This window comes from Theropithecus gelada, chromosome 2, assembly GCF_003255815.1.
Source record: "Theropithecus gelada isolate Dixy chromosome 2, Tgel_1.0, whole genome shotgun sequence".
Lineage (NCBI taxonomy): Eukaryota > Metazoa > Chordata > Mammalia > Primates > Cercopithecidae > Theropithecus > Theropithecus gelada.
In genome coordinates, this window is record NC_037669.1 from 178440053 (window position 1) to 178467649 (window position 27597).

General features: G+C 42.5%; 1 protein-coding gene across 3 annotated transcripts in view; it reads right to left on the reverse strand.

Annotated features, from left to right (window-relative positions):
• OSBPL10 (oxysterol binding protein like 10) overlaps positions 1 to 27597 on the reverse strand; it is a 328230-nt gene that overhangs the window by 210551 nt on the left and 90082 nt on the right. For all 3 annotated transcript variants that reach the window (XM_025376268.1, XM_025376267.1, XM_025376266.1), the window contains exons 2-3: positions 13864 to 14039; positions 10676 to 10755 (exon numbers count right to left, since the gene is read on the reverse strand). In XM_025376268.1, coding sequence (XP_025232053.1) covers positions 10676 to 10755; positions 13864 to 14039 — 256 coding nt within the window. The remainder of the gene's footprint in view (positions 1 to 10675; positions 10756 to 13863; positions 14040 to 27597) is intronic.

Genomic DNA, 27597 nt, shown 5'->3' on the forward strand with positions numbered 1-27597 from the left:
GTATCTCATGTACCTCATAAATATATACATTACGTACCCTCAAAAGTTAAAAAAAAAATTTACAAAGAAAAAAATAGCACCTACCTTTTTGATAGCAATGCTGACAGGAAAGTTTCAAAGAATCTGTGGCTATCTTTAATCTGCCCCAGCCTGAGACAAAAGGACCACACATAGACATGCAAAGTATAAGCTCAAATCAAACTTGGAAAGACTGAAGCCTGGTTTAATTCTAACAACAATAAATTACCAAAATAAACAAATCCTGCGTTAAGACAGTGCTGAAATAAAAGATGTCTGTGTTCCACCCTAGAACTTAACTATCATGAACAAATTCAACATTAAAATGTAATGCTTTGTTTTTAGAAAATTAAAAAAAGAATGGGAGCTAATGCTTGCAAATTATGTATCTGATAAAGGTCTAACTATCAAGACCATATAAATAACTCACATGACTCGATACAATATAAATGAATTTAAAAAGACAAAAGATTTTTATATGCATTTCTCCAAAGAGTATATATGAATGGCCACTAAGCATATAAAAAGATACTTAACATCATTCATTAGGGAAATGCAAATCAAAATTACAAGGAGGTATCACTTCACACCCACTTGTATGGCTGCTATACTAACAAATGTTGGCAAGGATATGGAAAAATTGGAACCCCATACATTGCTGATAGGGATGTAAAATGGTGCAGCTGCTTTGGAAACCAGTCTGGTTGTTCCTTAAAAAGTTAAACATAGAATTACCATATGGCCCAGTCATTCCACTTTTAAATATACACCCAAAAGAATTTAAAACAAACTCACACAAAAACTGGCATACAAATGTTCACAGCAGCATTATTCATAATAGCCAAAAGGCAAAAGCAACCCAAATATGCACCAACTAATGAAGGGATTAAAAATTATGTCATGTCCATACAATGGAATATTAGTCATAAAAAAGCAATGAAGTACTGATTTATGCTATAACATGGATGAACCTTGAAAACACTATGCTAAGTGAAAAAAGCCAGACACAAAAAGCTACAATATTGCATACAATCCATTTAAATGAAATATCCAAAACAGGTGAATCCATAGAGACAGTGGTTAGTGGTTGCCAGGGGCTGGGAAGAGAGGGTGGATAGAAATGGGGAGTGACTGACTGCTCATGGAAACAGGGGACTTTTTTAGGGATGATAAAATATTCTGGAATAAGATAGTGGTAGTGGTTGTACAATTTTGAAAACATACTAAAAACCACTGAATTACACACTTTAAAAGAGTACATTTTACAGTATGTGAATTATATCTTAAATTTTAAGAAAAGATAAGAGCCACTTGTTAGCTATGCAACTTTGGGCTTATCACAAATCTACTCTGTGCCTCAGTGTCCTCACCTAGAAAATGTGGTCATAGCAGTGCCTGCCTCATAGGGCTGTTGTGAGAAATACACAAGATAATCCAAGAAAAGTACTTAGCATAGTACCTGCCACATAGCAATGTGTTCAAAGATGCCATTTACTATTATTTCCTTTTCCTAAAAATGTGTTCCTTATGACTGTTAAGTTTCTTCTCTCTTTAAAAAAGTAAAAAAATCAAGAAACATTTTGCTTATTCATCTTTACTGATTTTCAGCTACTGGCTAATAGTTCTCTCTATATAAAAAAATTCTTATGCTTGATCAAATACACAACAATAATATTTAGAAAAATAAAATGTGGTATCTTGGATCTAGTTTTTTGAGGAACCCAAATCCAACACCACTACTACGAATACTACTACTGTTACTAATACTGGTACTAATACTACTACTGTTACTAATACTGGTACTAATACTACTACTCACAGGTAAAGGAGAAGAAGGAGGAAGAAGCAGGGTTGATATTTGTTGAGTACTGAACATGCACTAAGTGGTTTATGTTCACCCCCATGTGTCATGACAGTGCCAGATGCAGAGGATGCAGTATGATTTCCCCACAGTCCCAGGCCTCCGAGGACACACGATGGGCCATGAGGGCACAATAAGATGGCTATAATACCAGTGAGTACTGGTATATATGGGAGCACAGAGAGAAGGCCATGCTGCCTGGGAAGGTCAGGAAGGCATCACAGAAGTGTAAAGGGCTTTCTGTTTTTGTTTCTGTTTTTTGAGACGGAGTCTCACTCTATTGCCCAGGCTGGAGTTGGAATGCAGTGGTGCAATCTGGCTCACTGCAACCTCCGCCTCATGGGTTCAAGCAATTCTCCTGCCTCAGCTTCCTGAGTAGCTGGTAGGACAGGCACATGCCACCATACCCGGCATATTTTTGTATTTTTGATAGAGACAGGGTTTCACCATGTTGCCCAGGCTGGTCTTGAATTCCTGACCTCACGTGATCCACCCGCCTTGGCCTCCCAAACTGCTAGGATTACAGGCGCGAGCCACCGCACCCGACCCATATAAAGTATATGAGCTTTAAAAACCACAAGGGAGGGAGAGGGAAAGGCATTCCCAGCAAAGGAAACATCAGTGACAAAGGCAAGGAAGCATGGAGGTGTGCAGGGTGCCTGGGGAGTTGTTTGTCTAGAACATTGACTGAACGATGGGTAGGGATAGAGGGGAAGAAACTGGACCCGAAATGAGTGGGCATTTAATGCCAAAATCAAGTTTTGGACTTGCCTTAGGAAGTTTGGTGCCACTAACGATTGTTCAAGCTAGGGACTGGCACCAACTAGCAGTCTTCCTTGCTCCTTTGTCCTTCACTAAAGCAGCATCTGAGATGTCTGCTCCATAAATGGCTCCAGTGGGGTGAACAAGCAGCTGACCTGGACCACACAGAACATTAGCTCCTGCCTTCAGATCAGTAAGGCCTATGTTCCTGTTGCACAGGTGAGGCAAGTGGACAAGTAAAAGTGATCAAGCATTTAATGCTGAGGTCCTAGAGAAAACCAGGACTCCCAATAGAAAGGGTGAAGGAAAGAAGGGAGGGAGGGACAGGAGGGGTGAGGGAGCTCCATTAAACCTCTGTAGATTAAAAGAGCTGTTCATCGTGCAGGAGACAAAACGAGATATTGGTAAATTCCCTTCTTAGAAGCCATTAAGTAATACTGGAAGCTTTACCAGCTCCATCCAACAGAACTTTCTGTGATAATGGAAACGTTCTACATCTGTGCTGTCCAATAAGCAGCCATCAGTCAGAGGTGGCTGCTGAGCACTTGAAACGTGTGCCACTGAAGAAATAAGTTTTAAATCTTATTTCGATTAAATGTAAGTAGTCTCATGTAGCTAGAGGTCTCCATATTGGACAGCATAGTTCTAGAATCTGTATTTTCTTATCCCTTTTCATCTACTGTTCTTAGACAAATGCAGCAAAGGGAGTTTGGAATCCCTTTCCATCTGCTATGGTTTGAAGGCTTGTGTCTCCCCCAAAATTCATCTGTTGAAAGCCTAACCCCTAAGGTGACAGCGTTAGAAGGTGGGCCTCTGGGAGGTGATTCAGTTATGAGAGAAGAGCTCATGTTGTTTGTAAGTATCCAGTCTACGGTAGCTTGTTACAGAAGCCCAAACAGACTAAGACACAACATTTTAATCATTCCGTTACTTCCGAATGATTTCAAATTGTTCTGAGAGACCCTAAAATTGCTTAATCATATAAAAGAGGTATTCAGTGTCATTTGTCATTGCCACCAAAAATCTGAGAATTCAGCCAATGAGTTGCCAGCAGTACCCTCTCTAAAAGAATAAAATTGGGTGTTGTTTTGAGTAGAATCAATCTTTACTTAGTATAAGCGTAAAGATTTTGGTGTGCATTTTTCTTTCCAAGTAGTTGGATGAACCAGGATGTTGGGCTAGATGACTTCTGAAATCCCTCGTAACCACATGGTTTCAGAGTCTACAGATGTCACCGGGTTCATCTTGCTTCCTGTTGTGTTGCATCCTAACCAAAACATCAAAGCACCTCTCCAAAGCCCTCTGGCTCACACCCCCGGGCAGGAAAGAGTCAATAAAGTTGTAGTGTTTCACCATCAGAAACCTAGACTGGCGGGAGGAACAATTAAACAGCTTCAAATCACCTCACTCTTCACATATTGCTATGGATAGAATTCCCCACTCCTGTCTCCTCCTTCCCACCCCAACAAACAAACCCTTTAATTCCCCGGAAGCAGCCCACCCATCCCCTAGACCTCGCCAAGTAAGGTCTCTCAATGTCCCCAAACAGGGGTGGTGTCTGCACTTGGCAAGCAGGGGCGAGGTCTATCAGTTAGCCTCTCAACCTATCCATACACTCCTGTGCACTCAACCACATAAGTGGGAACAGTGGCTTCAGGACACACAGTCTTCAGGACAGAAGACACCCACAGCGCATGCTCTCCTGAGTCAGAGTGGATGTGGAACCAACCAGTGTCAGCCCGGGTGCCAAGTCAGCCCATCTCCCTAAGGCCTCCTTTCTCACCGTCCAATGCTCTAACATGCCCTGACTAAAGCCCCGACATGCTTGGGGAGTACAGATGCCACGACAACGGCGGGGGAGGAGAGTTAGGGAATATCACCGGTGTCAGCTATCATTGGAAGTTCTGTAAACACAGGCAGGTCCCTCACAGCTAGAAGGGGTGAGCAAGAGCTACCCAGTGGACAGGGGTAAGACAGGGCTCTTACTACCACGAGGCCACATGTGAATTAATGTGCAATTATCATTGTAAGGGGATGGGGAAAAAGAAAAAACCTAAAAAATCTGTGATTTGGGCAGCTTCCAGCATGGCTATTAATATATACACTCCTCAAAACTCAGTATCTTTTGCTGTTCATTCAAGACCCCCTATGACTTATAATGAATGTAAAGTCCTGTCTTAGACAATCATATTCCTCCATGACCAAATTTGCATAAGACTATCCTAAAATTTGCATTTTAATTTAGAATTACCTAGCAAGGACAATAAGCCCTAACCATAAGCCAATCTAACCACAGTGTCTTCAAACTCTTTACACAGATGAAGATTCACAGGCACCTACTGCTATCCTCAGTGTGGCCACCACTGTTTGGTCTCAGTCAGCACAGGGTCAAGCACAGGAGATGGGAAACTAAGTCATTAGTAAGCGCCAGGGGACAGTCAGACCCGGGGTCCTAGAAGCCCAGAGAAAGGATTTCTAATGCGATGAGTATTGTAAACTATTTCAAATACATCTACATATATCTACATTTTCTCGCTTTTTTATCCATAGATGGGGAAAAGAAGTTGCCGTGCTTTCCATACTGTTAGATACGTAAAATACCAGGAAACACTTCCCTTTATTTTCTCAACTTCCCACTTGGAGTTAATCAAGAACAGGACACAGGCGGGGCACGGTGGCTCTCGCCTGTAATCCCAGCACTTTGGAAACCAAGAAGGGTGGATCACTTGAGGTCGGAAGTTTGAGACTAGCGTGGCCAATATGGTGAAACCCCGTCTCTACTAAAAATACAAAAAATTAGCCAGGCATGGTGGTGCGCACCTGTAATCCCAGCTACTAGGAGAATTGCTTGAAGCTGGGAGGCAGAGGTTGCAGTGAGCCAAGATCACGGCACTGCACTCCAGCCTGGGCGCAGAGTAGACAAGAAGAAATAGAAAGGAAAGAAAGGAAGAGAAAGGAAGGGAGTGAGGAAGGGAGGGAGAAAAGGATGGACGAAGGGAGGGAGGAAGGGAGGGAGGAAGGGAGGGAGGAAGGGAGGGAGGAAGGGAGGGAGGAAGGGAGGGAGGAAGGGAGGGAGAAAGGGAGGGAGAAAGGGAGGGAGAAAGGNAGGGAGGAAGGGAGGGAGGAAGGGAGGGAGGAAGGGAGGGAGGAAGGGAGGGAGAAAGGGAGGGAGAAAGGGAGGGAGAAAGGGAGGGAGAAAGGAAGGGAGAAAGGAAGGGAGAAAGGAAGGGAGAAAGGGAGGAAGGGAGGGAGAAAGGGAGGAAGGGAGGGAGAAAGGAAGGAGGAAGGGAAGGAGGGAGAGAGGGAGGAAATGAGGGAGGGAGGGAGAGAGGGAGGAAGTGAGGGAGGGAGGGAAGAAGGGAGGGAGGGAGGGAGGGAGGTGGAACAAGGGATCAGAAATGACCCAGAGAGAAGGGCAAGTGGCTGACTCTCTTTTGAAAACACAAGAGAGATCCCCAAAATGTTCTAAGAAACAGGCCCCCAATCAAACATTCTCACAGTCGCTTTAAAAATAAAACAGCCCAAACATAGAACAGGTCTATGGTCAAAGCCTGGTCTTCCTAGTCCCTCCTCACAGAGATGTAAACTGCCCATGAAAACGAAACGTGTACAAGTTCTGTACATATGAATGTACAGAAAAAAAAGATGGGCAGGATGGACCTCCAAATGGAGTCATGTGTGTCTCTACATTTTCCCACATTAAAAAGTGCCTGGAGGGATTCCGCAAACCCAAATGGTAGCATCAGATTATGTCTGGGGGTGGGGTCTGGGGTGACCTTTTAAAATACTTTCCTATCTTCTGAATGTTTTATATGGTGTATAGGTAATATTCATAATCTTTTAAAATGCTACTTCCATGGTAGAAAAAAAAGGTCCTTTGCAAGTTGTTAGAGATGAGCTGGCACTAAGAATACATTTGCAGTAAGGATGGGGAATGCCAGTCAGAAAACAGCCACCTGAACCAAAAAAGGCAATCCCTGAGCTCCATCAGGTTTTGAAGCACCACATTCCACCTCCCCCACCATTGTCTAGGTGGCTGCCAAGTGCTACTTGAGGAAGTGATAAGCATCACTGTCTGTCACACATTTATCCTTCAGGAATGAAAGGTCAGAGAAGAAGCTACTAAAGCCCAATTAGCATCACAGCAGACTCATAAGCTATTATACAAGTCATCTCCACAAATGAATCCACCTTCCTTGTCCAGGAAAAAAAAAATAATCCAAATACTATTGAAAATATTGTAAGTTTCCATCAAGTCTGGCCTTTAAAAATGTTCTCATTCACAATTAAAGCCAATGAAACTAAAATTTTCTTGTAGTTGCCAGTTGCGGAGGAGTCAGCAAGGAGACTGATCATAAAGGGGGTAATAAGGGAACCTGCTGCTGGCAGGGCGGAATTGTGAGTACAGTGGTGGTTCCACGACTCTATATATTTGTCAAAACTCATTGAACTTTACGCTTAAAAAGAGTAAATTTTATTGCATGCAAATTATACTCCAATAAAAGTCAATTTTTTAAAAATGCAATCAATATTCTATTCTACCATCTTGTACAATAAAAAGGAATATTTTAACCATCCAAAAGCAAAGCAACATTATTCTTAGTCATTTATTTTGAATAAAGTTATCTTTGGGAATAATGTCCTCCTTGTTTTTCTCATTTCACTCTGGACTGGGGAAAAACTTCATCAGGTAGTGACTAAGGCAGGTCTGGGTTTTGAAACCACTGGCTGGGTCATCCTTAAAGCCTTTTTCAGCTCTACAGTTCTATGCATTTGGCTATCCTGTAGTTCTTACTAAAATGAGTTTGAATTACAGCACCATTTTACCTGCCTAATATTTGTTCCAGGGAACACGATTTCATTTTTTTTTTCCCACCCTGAACACGATTTTACATGAGAGTTTTTTTTTTCTTTTTTTTTTTTTTGAGACGGAGTCTTGCTCTGTCACCCAGGCTGGAGTGCAGTGGCCGGATCTCGGCTCACTGCAAGCTCCGCCTCCCGGGTTCACGCCATTCTCCTGCCTCAGCCTCCCGAGTAGCTGGGACTACAGGCACCCGCCACCTCGCCCGGCTAGTTTTTTGTAATTTTTAGTAGAGACGGGGTTTCACCGTGTTAGCCAGGATGGTCTCGATCTCCTGACCTCGTGATCCGCCCGTCTCGGCCTCCCAAAGTGCTGGGATTACAGGCTTGAGCCACCGCGCCCGGCCTACATGAGAGTTTTTAAAAGGCAAAATTCCAAGCAGCTGTAGGGAAAGTATTCTCTATAGTCTACTGTAAAGGGATCTGATCTGCTGAGAATAAAGAAGAAACACGGTGAAGAGGAGGCTTGGCATATATTCCTAATAACCATGATGCAAATTAAGCAGCAATACTATAGTTGACTAGATATCAAGTTTATATTCACTTTGAGCCTATCTTCGTTTTCACTATTTAACTTCTGCTTAAGCAGCTTTGAGTTTGATAATGCTGTCATTGCATAATAAGGTCTGTTCATAGTTTTAAAATTATTATTCCCTAGTTGATCATGCTAGCTAGGATATAAATGAGTGGTAATAGCACTTTCATCTCCATTTCTCAAATAAGAAATTCTCCAGGCCTAAACTTCTAAATTATTTGTTTTGATTCTAATATTAATAGATTAGTCAGTATTCCTGAAGCTAACCAGAGAATATATCAGGAATTCAAACTCTGCTTCCAAGAATCTTCAAATTCTTTTTTTTTTTTAACTACCATTAGGAAGCCTTTAATTTTCCTTCTCTACAATGATTCATCAAAATATTAAGGTACTTAAAGTTGGTTCCCCTACCTCCATTCCCACTCCCAAAATAAATTCCAGATGAATCAGTGATTTAAATATAGTAATTAACCTATAAACTCCTTGAAAACAGTGAAGAATATTTTCATAATTTTGGACCAGAGATACCCTTTCTAAATATCATACAAAACTAAAAGCCAAAAATAAAAATACTCATAAACTTGACTGCAAAAACTTAAATATTCTACAAAGCAAAAATTTTATTCAAACTCAAAATACAAATTGTATACTAGGAGATAATATCAACAGTACAAATGACAGGCCAAAAAAAAATCCTTTGTACACAAAGAGCTACTACAAATGAAGAAGAAAAAATGAGCTCAATAGAAAAACAAGTAAAGGATACAAATTGGCAGTTTGCATTAATTTTAAGAATGGCCAATAAGCAACTGAAGACATACTTGGCCCCAGTCATGATTTTAGACATGAAAATAAAAATAATGAGGTATCCAATTTTGATCTGTGAGAATAGAAAAACCTGAATGTTAGTAACACCCATTAATGAGAGGGGGAAACAAACCCTTACAGAAGTGGTGGGAATACAAATAAGGGCAACTGTTGTAGAAGACAATTTATCAACGTCTATGAAAATTTCAAAGACACATTCTATGATCCAGCAATTCCACTGGTATAAATTCATCCTACAGATATACACCTAGAGGCATAAGAATATATATGCACAAAGACGTCACACACTACAGCATTATACGTGACAACAACAATAAGGAAACAACTCTAAATTTCCATTAGTAGAAGACTTAAATAAAGCACTGACATCCATTCCTAAGAACACCATCTGGCCATCCAAAAAGGAGTGCAAGTAAACCCATGTGCCTAATATAAAAAGATCTCCAAAATATGTTAAGGAAAAAAAAAAAAAAAAGGAGAACAGTATGCATGTGATCCCATTTGTATAAAAACATGTATTTATGTAGATAGTTATATACACATACCAAGACATACTAACACATGCCTAAATTTACTAGAAAGATATGCAAGAACAGTTAAGAGCAACTATCTCTAATGAGCACATAGGACAATAGGTGGGGATAAGTCCTTTTAGTTTTACCCTCTTCCGTTCTGGTTTATAAAAAGTAAAGACACATATAAAAAGACAAAAACAAATTGCACTTCCTACATGTATATAAAGTACCAATTAAATGTTGAGAACTACTACTATAATTCCTGGAAAATAAAGAAGGCCAGTTGGAGGAAAATGCTTTAGAATTAGGGCTGTACCTACAGTTCCTGAAGATTCGGCTTAGGGCAAGTTAAGTGAGGCATTACAGGTAAGTGCCACTGTCCTAACCAAGTTAAGGAAAAGGGGGTGTCTCTTAAAAAAAAAAAAAAAAAAAAAAGATGAAGAAATTATTTGCGTTTGTATTTGGAGGCAGAACAGCCAGGTGTATCTAAGAAAGACATTTCACATGCCCCTGACCCGGAAAGCAGGCAGGTTCTAGTAGATGGAATCATCAGAAGTTTGAAGTGTGGCTCTTTCTACCAGATGCATGGAATATGGAAAAAGATAGCTGTTGACTACAATAACTGTATTTGAACTAATGATATAAAGGAGTAGCCCTTGGAACATTAATTTTAACAAATATTTATTGCCCTAGATAAATGCATTTTAAAATTATTTCCTGTATTGTAGTGACTGTAAATCCTCCACAATAATCCGTGAAAATGTCCACCTCCTACCTCCTTCCTGTACACCTAACACAAGATCTCACGAGGTCCGCAGGAGAGAATAAATCATACTTGGATGCCAAATTACCCGAGAACATTTTTATACACTAGGAATGCAGAAGCTCCTTGCAAAGTGCATAAGCAATTCGGGGACTAGGTTTTATTTAAGGATCGGTGATGGCTACTAGTCTTCACCAACGGTGAATCTGACAACTCTGCCTCCACAATGAAATCATCCCCCAGAGCTTCACAATAGACCAATTAACAGCTGCCTAAAGTGACAAGAGAATGCAAAAGTGTCTCTCCAGATTTGGTTCCCACAGTGTCTGCATGCCTTTGTATTCTACCTACAAGAAAATCCTACTGCATTTCTCCCGACTTTAAATTGATGTGCAGCAGGACAAGTAGGAATTTCACTGCAGTGGGCAACTTTAAAAATAACATGAAAAACACCTGCCCCATAGAAACAAATAAGGGGGCTGAAAGCCATGCTGGTTATTCGAATGCCTCCTTCCTTTCTCACAGTGACTTACCTTAGAATTCATTTCCATGTGGTATTTGGCACAAGCTCGAAGCTGAGTCACCCAGAATTGTTTCTCTTTTGCATCAGCAGCTAAAATAGAGAAAACAGAGAAAGAAATGATTGCAGAGGTTGTTCCAAAACACATCCAACTTATTTCTACACCCACCTAAGGGGGTGGGGAGCCTGGGGAGTGAGAGGTAGCGAGAAGGTGGGGAAGCGAGCACAGATCACAGCATTCTCAAGCGGCCTGCACTTACACCAAAACAGAGACTGCACTGACTCTCCACAGAACATCCTCTCTTGAGTCATATGAAAAATTGATTCTGAAATACCCATTATAAGAATAATTTTGCCATTTTTTAACCTCCTCTGAAAAAAATCGTTTCTATAATACTTCTTTTAAAAGGCAGCAGGGAAGGAACCACATGCTTATTTTCAAATGCCTCTAACCTTGTGTAGCTAATATGAGTATCAAACCACATCTTTTTTTTTTTTTTTTTTTTTTTCTGGAGACGGAGTCTGACTCTGTCACCCAGGCTGGAGTACAGTGGTGCCATCTCCGCTCACTGCAAGCTCCGCCTCCCAGGTTCACACCATTCTCCCGCCTCAGCCTCCAGAGTAGCTGGGACTACAGGCGCCCACCACCACGCCCGGCTAATTTTTTGTATTTTTTAGTAGAGACGGGGTTTCACCGTGTTAGCCAGGATGGTCTCGATCTCCTGACCTCGTGATCCACCCGCCTCGGCCTCCCAAAGTGCTGGGATTACAGGCGTGAGCCACTGAGCCTGGCCTCAAAGGGCACTTTTTCAGGCCCTTTTGCTGTCTACCAGGGCTGTATTGTGGTGTCACTAGCATGTACAAAATAAGCATTCAGTTGAATTACCATTTTAGTATGTTCTCAAAGATTCATACGATTGGAAAGAGCAAGATACCAAATGCTGCCTTAGAGAGCCTCAAACTTCCCCCAAAGAGATGTTAAAGTGCAAGTAGTCATGTTGTACAATCATATCCTTCTGTCTATAACCTACCTCTCAAATAATATATATAAAGTTATTCTTAAATATCATGGGCACACAACAGGTTCTAATGAAATCTAAATCATCAATTTAACCACATAAATAACTGCATAAATATAACACTAGCTGCATACATGTTGACTATGGAAAAAAAAATGATTCCCTGGAAATTATAACTGTTTACAAAACTGAGCCTAAGTGTCATTTGTCCATCAAACCTGACTTCGGCTTGAACTTTCAGGTGAAGAAATCTAGAGTTACTAAATGGGAAATTCTTTGGCTTAGTCCCATTTAAGGCATGAAGACGGCTCCCACAAATCCCAAATGATTTGTCTGTCAAGAGGCCTGTTGCACAAGTCTGATTTACAGAGTGTGCCAGGTGAAATGAACTTCCAAAGATAAAGGACTTTGCAGAAATTAGAATTGCCAGTTTGGGGCAGTACTATCCAAAGGCTTTGCATCAGAAATACTCCCAAAAGCTGTGCGTCTCATGATCTCATGATCCAACTCCTACTATGTGCAGGTAAGATGTGAAATGAGACACCAACAGCCAGTTCCTTGTGGGATGGGCTAAGAACAAGCCATAAACATGCAGAAATTTATCCTGACTTTTTTTTACAGTTAAGCGTTAGCTAAATTTAGCCATTGCAATTATTCCATGCAGATCATAAAACCTCTATATTTGCTATTAAAATTGCCCTCTAAAAAAAACCTAGGGCTTCATAATCCAAAGGATATTAATGATTCAATGGCAAAACAAGATGGCTCAATTGCCAAATTAGTTGGATTTTTCTTTTGTATGGGTTTGTGTCATTTTATAAACCACAGGCAGGGTGGAAAGTGCCATTAGGTTTTTGGTCTGCTATTGTTTCTGCACTGACAATTTATCAAGCAATAAATGGCAAAGCAAAGCCAAGGGCCATATAAATCTAGCCAGCTGGAATGCACACGGCATGAATCTCAAGAGAACATGAATCTTATCACATTCCTGAAAAAATTGTATCAACTATAGACATTTTTACTTCCTAGGTTTTTGGATTGTTTTATAGATTCTGAAATATGACTTGTATATAGATAATAAACATTAGCTTATTCCATCTCTTGGGTAGTAAAGCTTGGCAGAAGAATGGTGAAAATTGGGCTGAGAGGTGAGGAATGTAGACCCAAAGTCGGACTTTGCAGAGGCAACTCATCACGGTCACGAACAGAGAGCAAGCGGCCATTTCTTCATCCTTAGCTCTTACTTAGTCAAAAGAAAATGTTGCATGAAAAAGGGAGAATTTTCAACCACCTCTCAATACTTAATACATACTACTTTTCCTCAGGCCTTGATAAATAATATAGACTCTGCGTGTCCGTGTGTGTGTGTGTGCGGGCACGCACATGTGGGCATTTGGATTTGTTGTTTCGCTTCATTATTTTATTAGAAGAAAAGTGGCAGAAGAATCACAGCAATGCAACCATAACAGATCCTGGTAGAATGATCTCGCAATCAAATTACACTGTAATTCTATTACAAGTCTGACATCTCTGTGCAATGGATGTGTCTTGAGGGTGAATGCTGGGCTCCCTGGAAAGTCATCCTCATCTCTGGGATGCTGGGCAGGTATCCATGTTATTTTTTCCTTTACTAAAGCAAAGATATCCATTTTCAAGAAGCAAAGAAAAGGGAAGAAAGCATACAAAGGGACATTAACTCCATTCTCACCAGGCTCTACAACAGTGGATTGAACAAAACTCAAAGGGGCACTTTAACAAGAAATGGTTCTAGAGAAACTTTGGGAGGAAGACACTCGCACCCTTAAAGGGCTTATTTTGCCCTTATAGCACAGCCCTCACAGGGCACTTAGTGAAGATTCATACTATTAGGTCAAAGAAAATATACTGAGCTAACGCTTAAGATCTTCGAAGTCCTAAGGCGTGCTGCTTTGGCAATCACTCACCTTTCCTTTGTCCTTAATTCCTCAGTTAATTAGGACAAGTAATTCCTAACATCAGCTCCACCTCCCCACCCCAGGGATAAGAGGGGCAGTGTGTGTCACCACAGAGTCCTCCAAACACAGCAAACTGTCAAAGGCAATTTACAAAAACAAAAAATCAAAAAACAAGAGAGCCATCACCATGGCAACTATAAATGTAGCCCGCGAGGCCTGTCTGAAAAGTTACCGGGAGAAGAACGCACCTCTCAGTTTAAACATCTCTCCATTAGCAGAGTACACGACCAGCATGTGAGGCGCTTCATCGCTCAGGGACACTATGGCTCCAGACAAAGACAGGACTCCTCGAGGCTTCTGGTGTTTGCTTTGCTCATTCACAAAATACTGCAGGATGCCAGCCTCGAAATCCAGTACGAAGTACCTGCACAGAGAAACCACAGTACATCATTTTTCTCTCCTACCCTATTCTGCACAGCAAAGCAGAGAACAGCAAAGTGATCCAGAAGTCAACATCAAGACTCCACATCCATGAAGCTGGAAAGCAAAAGTCCCTCCCAGATGCCCAAAGTTAGCCTGAGTAGGGAGAGAGCACTGAATTCTTAAATCAGAGTGGAGTTCATAATGGGGCACTTACGGGCAAGGGCCAGGACCACTCAGGATTTGGTGCCATGCCCACACTTCACCCAGTATTCATGGATACATTAAACCTCAGAATGACAGAGACCGGCAGAAGCACTGCAACACAGCCTCTTGCAACATGCTCCATATAAATTCACAGGAACAGGTGAAATTCACAAGGCCTCCAGGAGAGGTAGTTTCACACCCAGATAGCAGCAGCAAGCTTGGTCTCCAACTTCCTGCCAGTGGCATGGGTACCATAAGGAGCCTGAGCACATGGCAGCATCCGTCATGGAACTGCAGGTGCTTCTGCAACCACATGGACACGCTCCAGCAGGCCCATTCGCATGAAGGCAAGGATTCCCCCTGCTCTGAGACGTTGAAATGCCACTGAACTCTACATCCATGGTAAAAGAAGAAGAACTGCAATTTGCTTAAATCACACAATGAATCTTTGTAGCCAAACATCTGGCCTGTTATTTTTCTCAGGCTATGACCTAGGAAGTAGTCAAGCCAATTTCCCCTTCTCCACCAGGATGGAAATGTCTTCACCTGAGCCTCAGATTCTTACTGTGGCCTTGAGGCCCGCCCCTGCCGACTTTTCTACATTCTCACTTCATCTTCCACTGATACTAGTGTCTTTTCTCTCTTCCTTCATAGTCACCAAGTTGCTTCCTACCACAGGACCTTTGCACATGCTATTCCCACTGTCTGGTGCAGTTACTCAAAGTGTGGTCTGCAAATTCTACTGGTCTACAAACTGTTACCAGTCCACCACAGCCTTTTGAAACATTTCCTGCATTTGGCTCTGTTTCAATATCCAAATGCATAGATCAGTTGGACAAGTCTCAACAGTTCAGAAGCTGTCACACACACGGTCCACACAAGCTACATACTAGTCATGAATCAATAACAGTGCAACTGGCGGATGGGGGAAAGCAGGTCCTTCACCACAGACAGGTCGAAAAACACTTGCCCAGAATGCTACTCCCCCTGCCTGGAATATGGTTCCTACCCCTTCTCGCCATGTTAAGTTCTCCTGACCAGGTCAAATATTCTTTCCTGTAGCACTTTGAAATGCTCCCTTATGGCCCTGGCCCCATTTGAAGTCTACATTTGTGTGATTATCTGATTCAATGACTGGTTTCCCCACTAGACTACACTCTGAGGAGGTGGAAAGTGTCTTCCTCTACACAGCACCCAGCAGTGTGCCTCACACTTCATTGCTACTCTGTTAACGCTTGTGAATGAATAAAGAAAAAAACCAACTAAATCCCACGCTTCTCCATCCATGCATCAAAGCACCTGGGTCATACAGTGAACTGATACAGGCAAAGCAATATATTTTACATTTTTGAGGGATACATGGCAAGAGTCAACATACCTACAGTCTGTACTACCAACTCAGGGACTTTCCACAGTTTTAATATTACACTGCACTACATTCCTTTCGATGCCATCATATTTTTGCAAAGAGTTTCAGCAGGTGCTGCAATTAAAAAAACATCAACGTAGAACAGGAAAAGAGAACAGCAATGTCCAGTATGATTCCAAGGTTTCAAAAGCTGTGCAGTACCCACAGGTACATACATCCCATTAATAAGTAACTGTGGTTATTTAAGAAACTAAAATATTTTTCTTTCAATTGATATTTTTTTCAAACAGCTACTGAGTTGTTTAGACATAAATACGTATGAGGATGTTTGGAACTAACCACTTCAAAAATGAATCCGTTAGATACTTATTTTAACCTAGAAGCACCAACAACCAGGAAAGTTTACGAACTTCTAACGTAATTTATTCTCACAATAACCTAACAGAACAGATGTTATCCCCATGTTACAGGTCTCCTGAGACTTGAAGAATTTTAAAATCCAACTTCAACTCTTCTGTGTCCAAAGTTCAGACGTGGGTCTACTCCAGCAAGCTCAAGCTGCTTGCTTCTCACTCAAGTCCTTCCTTGTAACTTTTCCATATCACTTCTCCAGGACCTAACTTGCATACTTCATTCTCCAAATCTCCCTGCTCCAACAGAGATCATGAAGCTGAAAGCTCCTTTGCCTGGCAATAGAGGTCCCTACTTATGGCCCCTGCCAGGGAGCAAGGCGCAGCCATCTCATTAGCACGTGACTGCCCAGGTGGCAGTCCTCCAAAGCTCCAAGTCCTCTAAGAAATCGTCCACTTTGAATTATTTTTAATATTTCAGATGGTCTGGCCAAGACTCGTATCTATTTTACTCTTCTTCCCTCTTATCTCTCAAGTCATTCTAATAAAGGTATTTCTGGTTCTCGTGAACAGCGTGGATAAATGAAGACGCAAAAACGTCAGAACCAGGGCTATTCAAAGTGTGATCACCAAGACGGCAGTAACAACGTTGCCTGGGGTCTTGTTAACAATGGAAAATCTTGAGCCCCACCCGAGCCCTGCTGAATCAGAAACTCCGGGTTTTAACAAGCTTCCAGGTAATCTGTTACAGGTGAAGTGTGAAAATCACTGACGTAAACTACCAGCAACAAATCCCTTTCCTCCCCTTCCAGAGAAGTCACATCCAGAACATATTTCTCAGCTTTCCCTGCGCTTAGGGTGTGGCTGTTTGAGCTTCAGCCAATAGAATGTGAGCAGTAGTGTGCACACATGCGCACACACACACGCACTGGAATGGAGACAACCTACAGCACAACTTGGGAGAACCTGGGTCCCTGAATCACCACCTGGAAGAGCACCACCTGCTGAGCAACACGCACAGCGGACCACTATATTAATAAGAAAGAAACTTTAATTAGGCCACGGGGATCAGTATCTGTTATAGCAGCTGCTAGCCTTACATTAACAAAGACACAAAAAAACCCTTTATTTCTATTTTCACATCCTTCTACTTGAAATTTGCTCCTATTCCTTAATGTGGGGCAAAAGACAAACTCCCCCAATGAGAGAAGAACCAGGGTCACTTCTGAGCAGCCAATGCTCAACTTAAATTAAGTGCTGACTCTGCCTTCTCGAGGAGTGTCTTCCACTTGACCTGTATTTAATGTTACCGTGACTGCAGCTGTGCAGACAATGCTCGTGGCAAGTCAGAACGTGAGCAATCATCCTTTCAAGCTGAGGAAGGAGACTAGTTAGGCTCACACTGCAGCACGTTGTGCCATGTGTGCCCCCCTCCACACACCTGCAGATACAGAGCTTCAGCATCCCCTTCCACAAGCAAGCATGCCACTTTTTTTTTTTTTTTTTTTTTTTGAGATGGAGTCTCGCTTCTTCACCCAGGCTAGAGTGCAATGGCATGATCTCAGCTCACTGCAACCTCCACTTCCCAGGTTCAAGTGATTCTCCTGCCTCAGTCTCCCCAGTAGCTGGGATTACAGGCACATGCCACCTAATTTTTATTTTTTTTTTGCATTTTTACTAGAGACAGGGTTTCACCATGTTGGCCAGACTGGTCTCAAACTCCTGACCTCAGGTGATCTGCCCGCCTTAGCCTCCCAAAGTGCTGGGATTACAGGCATGAGCCACCACACCTGACCTTTTTTTTTTTTTTTTTAAACGGAGTCTAGCTCTGTCACCTAGGCAGGACTGCAATGGTATGATCTCAGCTTGTTGCAACCTCCTCCTCCCAGGTTCAAGCGATTCTCCTGCCTCAGCCTCTCGAGTAGGTGATATTACAGGCACCTGCCACCATGCCCAGCTAATTTTTGTATTTTCAGTAGAAATGGGGTTTTGCCATGTTGGCCAGGCTGGTCTCGAACTCCTGACTTCAGGTGATCCACCCACCTCAGCCTCCCAAAGTGCTGGAATGACAGGCATGAGCCACCGCACCTGGCCACATGCCACTCTTACACAGAGGGAAGTAGAAAAGGAAGGGGATAAACTTTCAATGAAAAGGCAAAGTAACTTGCCCTCAGTTTCCCCATCCACTCTATGCCATTGATTGGAATGAAACAAAGGCTTAACTTTTCTCTCCTTACCGCTCCTACCAACTTATCCACAGAGAACCTGCCAGCTTGCCAGCTTTTCTGTCTCCTAGAGGCAGCTTCCCAAATGCATCCTGTTCAAACAAATAACTATATATTTGAAGAGGACATTATTTAGGAGCTGGTACAAAGAAATGAATAGAATGCTGTTTTATTTTTTCAGTAAGGATGACAGAATAACCAATTGATATCACATTATATAGGATATAGGGACACATTAATGATTTTTCACATTACCTACTTCAAACTGACATCTCTAACTTTCTGCCTCAGATGGAAAAAAAGAACGTTTCCACTGCTTTCTAAAATAGTTTCAATGCAAATGCACAGGTTTGAATCATGTGTACTAAGGAGTGTACGCGTCTTCTAAAGACAGTTAAAATTTTTATCATATTTGGAGGGATACTATCTGATTAAAAATTGCAACAGACTAGAAAAAAATTGCAACAGACTAAACAAGTGTTCTCTCAGCATGGCCTTTCACAGTTAAGTCAGCTTGTGTCATACACAGGTAAGACTGTCCATACAGCATTAAGAAGAATTCCTGCGGGTCACATTCCCGGGTAGAAAAGAAATTACATTTGGTTTCCCACAGGGTCATGGCTTTGTCAGGTGCTGCTGTTCGGAGCTCGCAGCTGTATCTGAAAGTCACAGCTTTCTTTCTAAATGGAACAGTTAACCATATTTCTGGATCAGGCTTCATTAAACCAAGTGAAATTGTTAGATAAAATCCTGAAACATTCTTAAAGATCTTCCCTTCTGGAGAATGGAATCAGGCAAATCTAATTCCTAGGTTCTGGGGTTTATTAATTAACTTCTTGAAGCTACAGTGTGCAATTTGACTGCTGTGTTGGTGAACTTAATTGTACACAGAGAGAACATATTTTCTTTGCTATGTTAAAAATAACATCAATAAAAGAGGGAAAAAAAAATCAAAGCATGTGCTACAGGGAGAAAGGGAAAATGAGGGAAGCAAGCAAACAAACCCGTGAGGAACGCCATCTTCGCTCTCACCAGGCTAGCTTCTTGGTGAAACCCTTGCCTCCCAAAGCTGGGAGATAGGGCAAGTGTAGGCCCCTTCCTGGGAAGGGCTGAAGGACAAGCCATTGCCTACTAACATCCTTCAGATATATCCATTGTTTCCAAAAGAAGCACAAATGCACACATATATACCCTCATATACACTTACATATGTGACACACTCACGCTGATGCCCACAAACACACATGCATCTCTCACACACTATACATATAAACACACTCACACAGGTACTTGCATTCATGCTTACACATGTTCACACTCACATACTAACTCATGCACACTTGCACAACTGGAGGCGTCAGGAGTGTTACACACTCACACATTCATAACCACCCATGCACTCACCCCTGAGGTACATTTGCACATATTCACACTCACCTGCACACGTTCTCAATCACTCACGTCCACACACTGCACTGCCCTTACCTACTCACGGTGCCTTCCCGGTCTTGCATCTCTGAGGCATCACCTGTCTACACAGGTACCTGTTTCATTGCTGCCTCTACACCCCCATCTACCTGACATAGTTTCATTAAGTTTCGACTTTAGGATGTAAAGTTGACAAAAGCATACGTTTCCTTCGTCAGGGGAGGAACTGGGCCTAGGATTTCACCAACAACCCTTAGCCAAACCCCAGGCAAGAAGAGAAATAGAAAGGAGAGGCCGGTTGCAGTGGCTCATGCCTGTAATCCCAACACTTTGGGAGTCTGAGATGGGTGGATCACCTGAGGTCAAGAGTTCGAGACCAGCCTGGCCAACATGGTGAAATCCCGTCTCTACTAAAAATACAAAACAAAATTAGCCCAGCATGGTGGCAGGTGCCTGTAATCGTAGCTACTTGAGAGGCTGAGGCAGGAGACTCTCTTGAACCCAGAAGGCAGAGGTAATAGTGAACCAAGATCACACCACTGCACTCCAACCTGGGAAACAAGAGTGAAACTCCAGCTCAAAAAAAAAAAAAAAAAAAGAGAAAGGGGAAGGAGGGGGGGGGGGGGGGGTGGGGGACGGGGGGCTGCCGTGGGAAACAGCTCACTCATGCTGACAGCCAGAAGTTACAGCCAAACTGCAAGAGAATTACTAACATGCATGAAAAAAATATTTCTTTGAAGCACTTTGCTAGACAGGCTGGTCCTAACAAAAAGCAAAATCATTTCATCTAAATTTAAAAGTGAAAATTAAAACAACAAGCATAACGCGCCCAAGAAGGGGAGGTTATGGCCCTCTCTTCCATGACTGAGCAGCACACCTTTCATAGCCACATCACTGCTATTACCAAGAGGGGCTCAGACTCCTCTTAGCCCTGGTGAGGATTAGCCCCTCACTGCCACACACGATGGCCAAGGCCAGGGCCATGAAGGCCCCGTACCTACCCAGGCCCACCTTCTGCCATGTGAAAGAGGAATGAGCACCAAGCCCCCAGCTGACCACAGCCTCGTGGAGAAGTGGACCTCCCTGCTGAGATCGCCTCGCCTTCCCCAGGCCTCTGTCTTCTGAGACTCATCTGCTCCAAACTGCTGGACTGCATGAACAGGGCCTGTGAACAGATTTCTGCACCCTGTCTTGTCCTGACCAATGGCAACCATGCCATGTTCTTCAGCTTAAGACCCTTCTCCTGGCTGGGCGCAGTGGATCATACCTGTAATCCCAGCAATTTGGGAGGCCAAGGTGGGCGGATCACGAGGTCAGGAGTTCGAGACCAGCCTGGCCAACATGGTGAAACCCCGTCTCTACTAAAAATACAAAAAATTGCTGGGCGTGGTGGCGTGCACCTGTACTCCCAGCTACTCGGGAGGCTGAGGCAGAAGAATTGCTTGAACCCAGGAGGCGGGGCTGCAGTGAGCCAAGACCGTGCCACTGCACTCCAGCCTGGGCGACAGAGTGAGACTCCACATGGGATAGTTACTACCTGACTCTTCCAGAGCTGCAGTCAACAGACACCTCCATGAACACACAAATGGCAGAGACCGAGACCCTCCCTACCTTCAGCATCTCCCCTCCCCCATGGTTCCCACTAAAGGATTTGCCTGGTGCAAGAACCGAGCTGGAAGGAGCAGCTCTTTCCAGCAATGTACATACTGATTCTGGAGGTTTCAGTAGCCTTCCAGGTCCCTCCTGTGCACAAACATCTAAAACTTCACCATCTCTGACATCAAGAAGCACCTTGTTTATAAAACTTCCTATCTCCTACTTACAGAAAAACTCAGGAAAAATCAGCAAAATAAAGCACACTCAGTATGTGAAGCGGGGGCCAAACTATGGATGCATTTTCCCGAGTGTCCCGTATGTCTTTAAAATTAATATCATCAGGTAATCATTTATTGAACCCTTCTCATCTCCAAAGATCAACAGACTAAAGTCTACAAAAAGTTTCCTCCTTGGAGCTACCAGTGTCACAAAGGAGGTACCTACATATCTCCAGGTGGGGCTGTAATGCCTTAATCATTGTGGTGAAGAAAAGAACAACATATAACCCCAAAATATGCTCAACCTAGAGGGTAGAAAGAAAAGAAACTTTCTTCCTTCCCTATAGTAGTCTTATCATCTTAGAAGAGTTTATACCCAAAAACCTTAGAGTTTCTGGCTTGGGAGAAAATAATAAGTCTTCTAGAATTTCTCTCATGATAACCAAACTTCCTGGAAGGAAGACACTGGATCCTACAGCCAAAACCTTACAACAGGTTCCAAGGCACAGGAACTGCAGGCAAACTCAATCCCAGCCAAACTTTAAAATCTGGAATCTTCTTAACTCTTGGAATTTGTGGCAAAGGCTAGAGAAATGCAGTGGTCTTCTTACATCTCTCAGCTACTCGTCTGTGACCAGAGTCCCACCACTGCCACTACCACCATCCTCCCAAACCACCAAGATATAGAGATGCCAACACACCCCAGGTGGTACTAAATTGTCAGAGGGTCCTCAGGTTCATCACCAAGCCAGGAATAAATATAGTCTATTACATAAGAATTATATTAGAACACACTACCAGACTTCAAAATATACTACAAAGCTGTAGTATCCAAAACAGCATGGTACTGGCACAAAAAAGAGACACATAGACCAATGGAACAGAATAGAGAACCCAGAAATTAATTCCTGTATCTACAGCCAACTGATTTTTGATAAAGGCACCAAAAACATACATTGAGGAAAGGTCAGTCTCCTCAATAAATGGTGTGGGAACAGCAGGATATCCATATGCAGAAGAAAGAGACTAGACCCTCATCTCTCATCATATACAAAAGTCAACTCAAAACGAAGGAAAGACCTAAATGTAAGACCTGAAACTATAAAACTACTAGAAGAAAACAAAGGGGAAATGCTGCAGCACATTGGTCTGGGAAAATATTTTATAAATTAATAAGACCTCAAAAGCACACACAGCCAAAACAAAAATAAACAAATGTGATCACATCAAGCTATAAAAGCTTCTGTACAACAAAGGAAACAACAGAGTGAAAAGACAATCTACAGAATGGGGGAAAATATTTGCAAACTATTCATCTAACAGAAGATTAATATCCACTATATACAAGAAACTCAAACAGCAGCAAAAATTAAAAAAAAATTTTAAAAACCTCACGAATAATGGGCTGGGCACGGTGGCTCACGCCTGTAATCCCAGCACTTTGGGAGGCTGAGGTGGGCAGATCACCTGAGGTCAGGAGTTCAAGACCAGCCTGGCCAACATGGTGAAACCCCATCTCTACTAAACATACAAAAGAAATTAGCCAGGCCTGGTGGTGTGCGCCTATAATCCCAGCTACTAGGGAAACTGAGGCAGGAGAAACACTTGAACCCGGGAGGTGGAGGTTGCAGTGAGCCAAGATCACGCCACTGCACTCCAGCCTGGGTAACAGAGTGAGACTCCATCTCAGAAAAAACAAAAACAAAAAACACCAAATAATCTGCTTTAAAAATAATCTGATTCTAAATTGATCATTTAAAAATGATCTGAATACACTGCTTAAAAGGATATACAAATGTCCAACAAATATATGAAAAAAATGCTCAACATCACTAATCATTAGGAAAATGCAAATCAAAAGCACAATGAGGAATCATCTAACCCCAGGTAGGATGGCCATTATCAAAAAGACAAAAAAAGAACAAATGCTGGTGAAGATACAAAGAAAAGGGAACTCTTGTACACTATTGGTGGGAATGTAAGCCAGTATAGCAATTATGGAAAACAGTACGAATACTCTTTAGAGAACTACAGATACAGCTACCATATGATCCAGCAATCCACTACTGGGATTTATCCAAAGGAAAGGAAATCAGTATATTGAAGAGACATCTGCACCCCCAGGTTTAGTGCAGCACTATTCACAATAGCCAAGATGTGGAATCAAGCTGGGTGTCCAACAACAGATGAATGGATAAAGAAAATGTGGTCTACATACACAATGAAACACTATTCAGCCATAAAAAAGAATGAAACCCTGTCATTATCAGCAACATAGATGGAACTGAAGGACACTGTTAAGTGAAATAAGCAAGGAACAGAAATTGAACCACCACATATTCTCTCACTCATGTGTGGAAACTTAAAAAAATTGACCTCCTAGATATAAAAAGTAGAACAGAGGATACTAGGGGCTGGGAAGGGGTGGGCGAAGGGAGGGATAGAAGATTTGTTAAAGGATACAAACTTAGAGCTAGACAGGAGGATTTCTAGCATTCTATAGCACAATTCGATGATGCTAATGAATAACATATAGCTTCAAATAGCTAGGAGGAGGATATTGAATGTTCCCAATACAAAGAAATGATAAATGTTTGAGATGATGGATATGTGAATTACCCTGATATGATCATGATACATTGTATGTGTCAAAACATCACTATGTAGCCCTTAAATATATACAATTATGTGTCAATTCAGAATTTAATTAAAATAAAAAATAAAAAGAATGTTTCTTAAAGTTTGGTCCAGTTGCTCTCTGCTTCTGAATCAGTTGAAAAGCTTGTTGAAAATGTGGATTCTGACTCTCAACCCACACCTAGAGGAGCTTTGTGAAGGTCAGGAAGTCAGAAACGTGTACTTCAAGAAGTTTCCCAAGTGATTCAGAAGCACCCTAAAGTACAAAAAACAGTGCAAAATCAGAGTCAAAAGAAAACCTTATGTTATTCATCACCTTGTTTTTCATCTGGTATGCCGAGCATTTCTCTCAAGCATTCATTCAAACACCTGAGCACCCACACACCCATATAACCAAGATGAATGTTATTTAAGCATTAGCCAACCTCATTTTGTCTTAGTCAAAAAGAGCCAAACCCCAGCTTTCCTAAATCACAGCAGCCCAGACTGTGGATTTCTTGGTTTTGTCACTCTGGAAGTATTTTTGAGACAGATTTAAAGACAATGTTTGAAATCACCTGGCATCGAGGTCCTGCATAATGGGATCACCTGGCAGGATGAAGGTGCTCACTTGAGCAGAGGGGCTCCAGGGGCCAGGCTGAGTGAAGCACCTCAAGATTAAGAGCCACCAGCCTGAGAGGCTGCTGCTTCAGGGACCTGATAAAGCACCAGAGTAAGTCACAGCGAACTTCTAACACAAGATGTGATGCACTGAGCTTGGATTTGATCTATGATGAGATTCCATCTGCTTTTGAAGACTAGTTGATTTAAGCCCGAAAGAACTGAGACCTGTCTTATGAGGATTAATATAGGCTTTCACAGTATTGCCTCGTATCCCTCTGAACTATTTACTGTTGAGTTTCTGGTATCTTTAGGTGAAAATTTTGATACCAACCTGTGTCTTAATGCTGGCAAATTACATTTGATTCTTGATACTGACAATGTCGGAACTTACCTGGAAATGAGCGAAGTCCTGATTCAAGTCTCTGCTTTGTACTATAAGCTTGAACACACACATCCTGAAAGCCACACTGAAACAATTCTGATACTAGCTAAAGCCCTGGGGTAAGAGTGGGTGAGCAACCCCAGTTTAGAACCCACCACAAGCGAGAGAGATGGGAGCTGTCCTGTGGAGGCCAGGAGAAGCAAACCCATCATCACCAGGCCCCATGGCTCAGCTGCTTCCCCTAACATCAACTAAGTCGGTCTCTAAATTCCACCACCCCTGAATTCAAAGTGTCCTTTACTTTTTCTCTAGGGGCAACAAAGCATAGAGGAAGGCGGCGTGATTCGGCAGTCAGAGACCTAATTATGCTCTAAGGCCACGGGTTTTCAGGCTTTGCCCACATCAGATTCACCTGGAAGTTGGTTAAAACACAGCTTCCTGGGCCCCTCCCCCAGAGCTTATGATTCAGGAGGTCTGGGTGGAGCAGGAGAATTTGATTTCTAACAAGTTCCCAGGTGATACTGATGCTGCTGGTAGGACCACACTTTGGGAACCACTTGTTTTCATTTTTGTGACCTTGGGCAAGTTCTTTATCCACTCACACTCGATTTCCACATTTGCAAAAACAAAAAGCTGGCTAATTCGCTCTTGCAGTCCATTCCACCGTCTCTATGCCCAAAGGTCTGCCTGCTTATTAAAACAAGAACTTCCAAATGCTCATATCACATTCCTAAATGCCGACAGTAAATCAGGTCTGATGCTGATGCTCACATTGCACTGCATCAGAAGTTTAATTTACTACAATGCCAACAAGACAGAAATTGAGAGCTTGTGTTTGCCATTTTTGGGGGGTGCCAGTGCCATGGAAATATTATTTGGCAGGGGCTCACACGCAGGTGTCAGTGTGGTCAACTGTACATAGGTTCTGTGATATGAATAAAGCACTCTGGATAAGTTTATTCAGATGGTTAAAGAGAAGAGAACCCATATAAAAGCTTTTTGAAGAGGGTAGCTCCAGTCCCCAAACTAGGTTTAATTTGCAAGAATTCACTCATTTGTTTTCGGAAAAATTTTACTATCTACTATGAGCAGGGTATTGTGCTAAGGATACATGTGGTATGGGTGACAACGTCCCTATTCTAATGGGGGAGGGAAGCAGAGAATAAACTATTCACTAAAATGAGTGCCAAACTCTGGCTGTGATTGTGTGTTGTAATAGAAGTGAGTCAATTGGTAGAATTTGACTTACTAGGGCCTGTCTGGAGACAAAGGAACTGAGATCTGAGGTGTGAAGAAATGGACTCGGGGAAGAGGAGAGGAGAGAGTTCCAGGCAGAGGAAGGAGCATGTGTAATGGCCCTGAGGACGGAGTGGGTAGAGGGCCATTTGTTATTGTCTTTTTAATTATAAGACAGTGTGTTTGGAGCAGAGAGAAGGAAAGGATGTGTGTTGTCAGATGGGGCTAAAGACGCAGGCAATGCAAACCATGCTGAGCCTACAAGGCATGCCGGGACTTTCTTTATCCCAACATCAAGCAGCGGCAGGGACAGAACCAGAGCTACTTTGGAGAAGAATTCTAGCTCCAAAGTAGGGAAAGGCCAGGAGAGAAACCAGGTGGGAGCAGAAAGGCTGCTGCAGAGACTCACTTTCTCTCAACGTGATGACTGGAGAGACTAACATTCTGTCCCCCAAAAACGTCAGCTATAAAACTGGACAAAACTGTCAAAAGCAACCATTTCAGAACAGAAGAAACTGACCAAACTTTGATAAGAACAAGCAGAGCTTGGGGATCATGCCTGGGCTGTCCCCAGCCTCCTCCTAGCAATGCTGACCTGTAGTTCAACTGGGGCGGCAGGGTTCTGCTGCCTGAGGGAGAGGGATAGGTGAGGGTGCGGGCAATTGCTCACATGATTCGGATCATCATCAGTTAAAGTGGCAATTGCAGGAAGACACAGTGGGAAGACCAGGGGCTCCACCAGCCTGAGGTTGCTGCCCAGTTTGGAGCAAGCCATGGACAAGCAGACTAGCCAGGGACTTAACTGGGAATTTCAGGAGGTGAGAAAACCATGGGGCGAAACTTTTCATGTATCTGTTAACCAGTGGTTGAGCACAACCACAGCAGAGACCAGAGCAGGCCCAAGACACCCCATACATCCTTGGTCAACAGAGCCTATGCTCAGGCGCAGGGAAGAGCGATAGAAAGTAAGAGCCAGGAAGGACATGGAAACAGCCTGAAATGTTAATATGCTCCCTCCCAACAAGCAGATAGAGGGGCAGAGGCAAAGCCTTTCTGGCTAAAGCACAATCTCTGACCAATCTTTGGCTAAATACCAAGCATATACATCCAAAATATACAAAGAACTCTTACACCTCAAAACTAAGAGAAGCAAACCATTCAAGAAATGCAAAGTATTTCATTTCACCAAAGAAGATACATGAATGGTTAATACATAAAAAGATGCACATTATTAGTCTTTAGAAAAATGCAAATTAAAACCACAATGAGATTCCACTTCACACCCACTAGAACAGTTACAATTAAGACAGT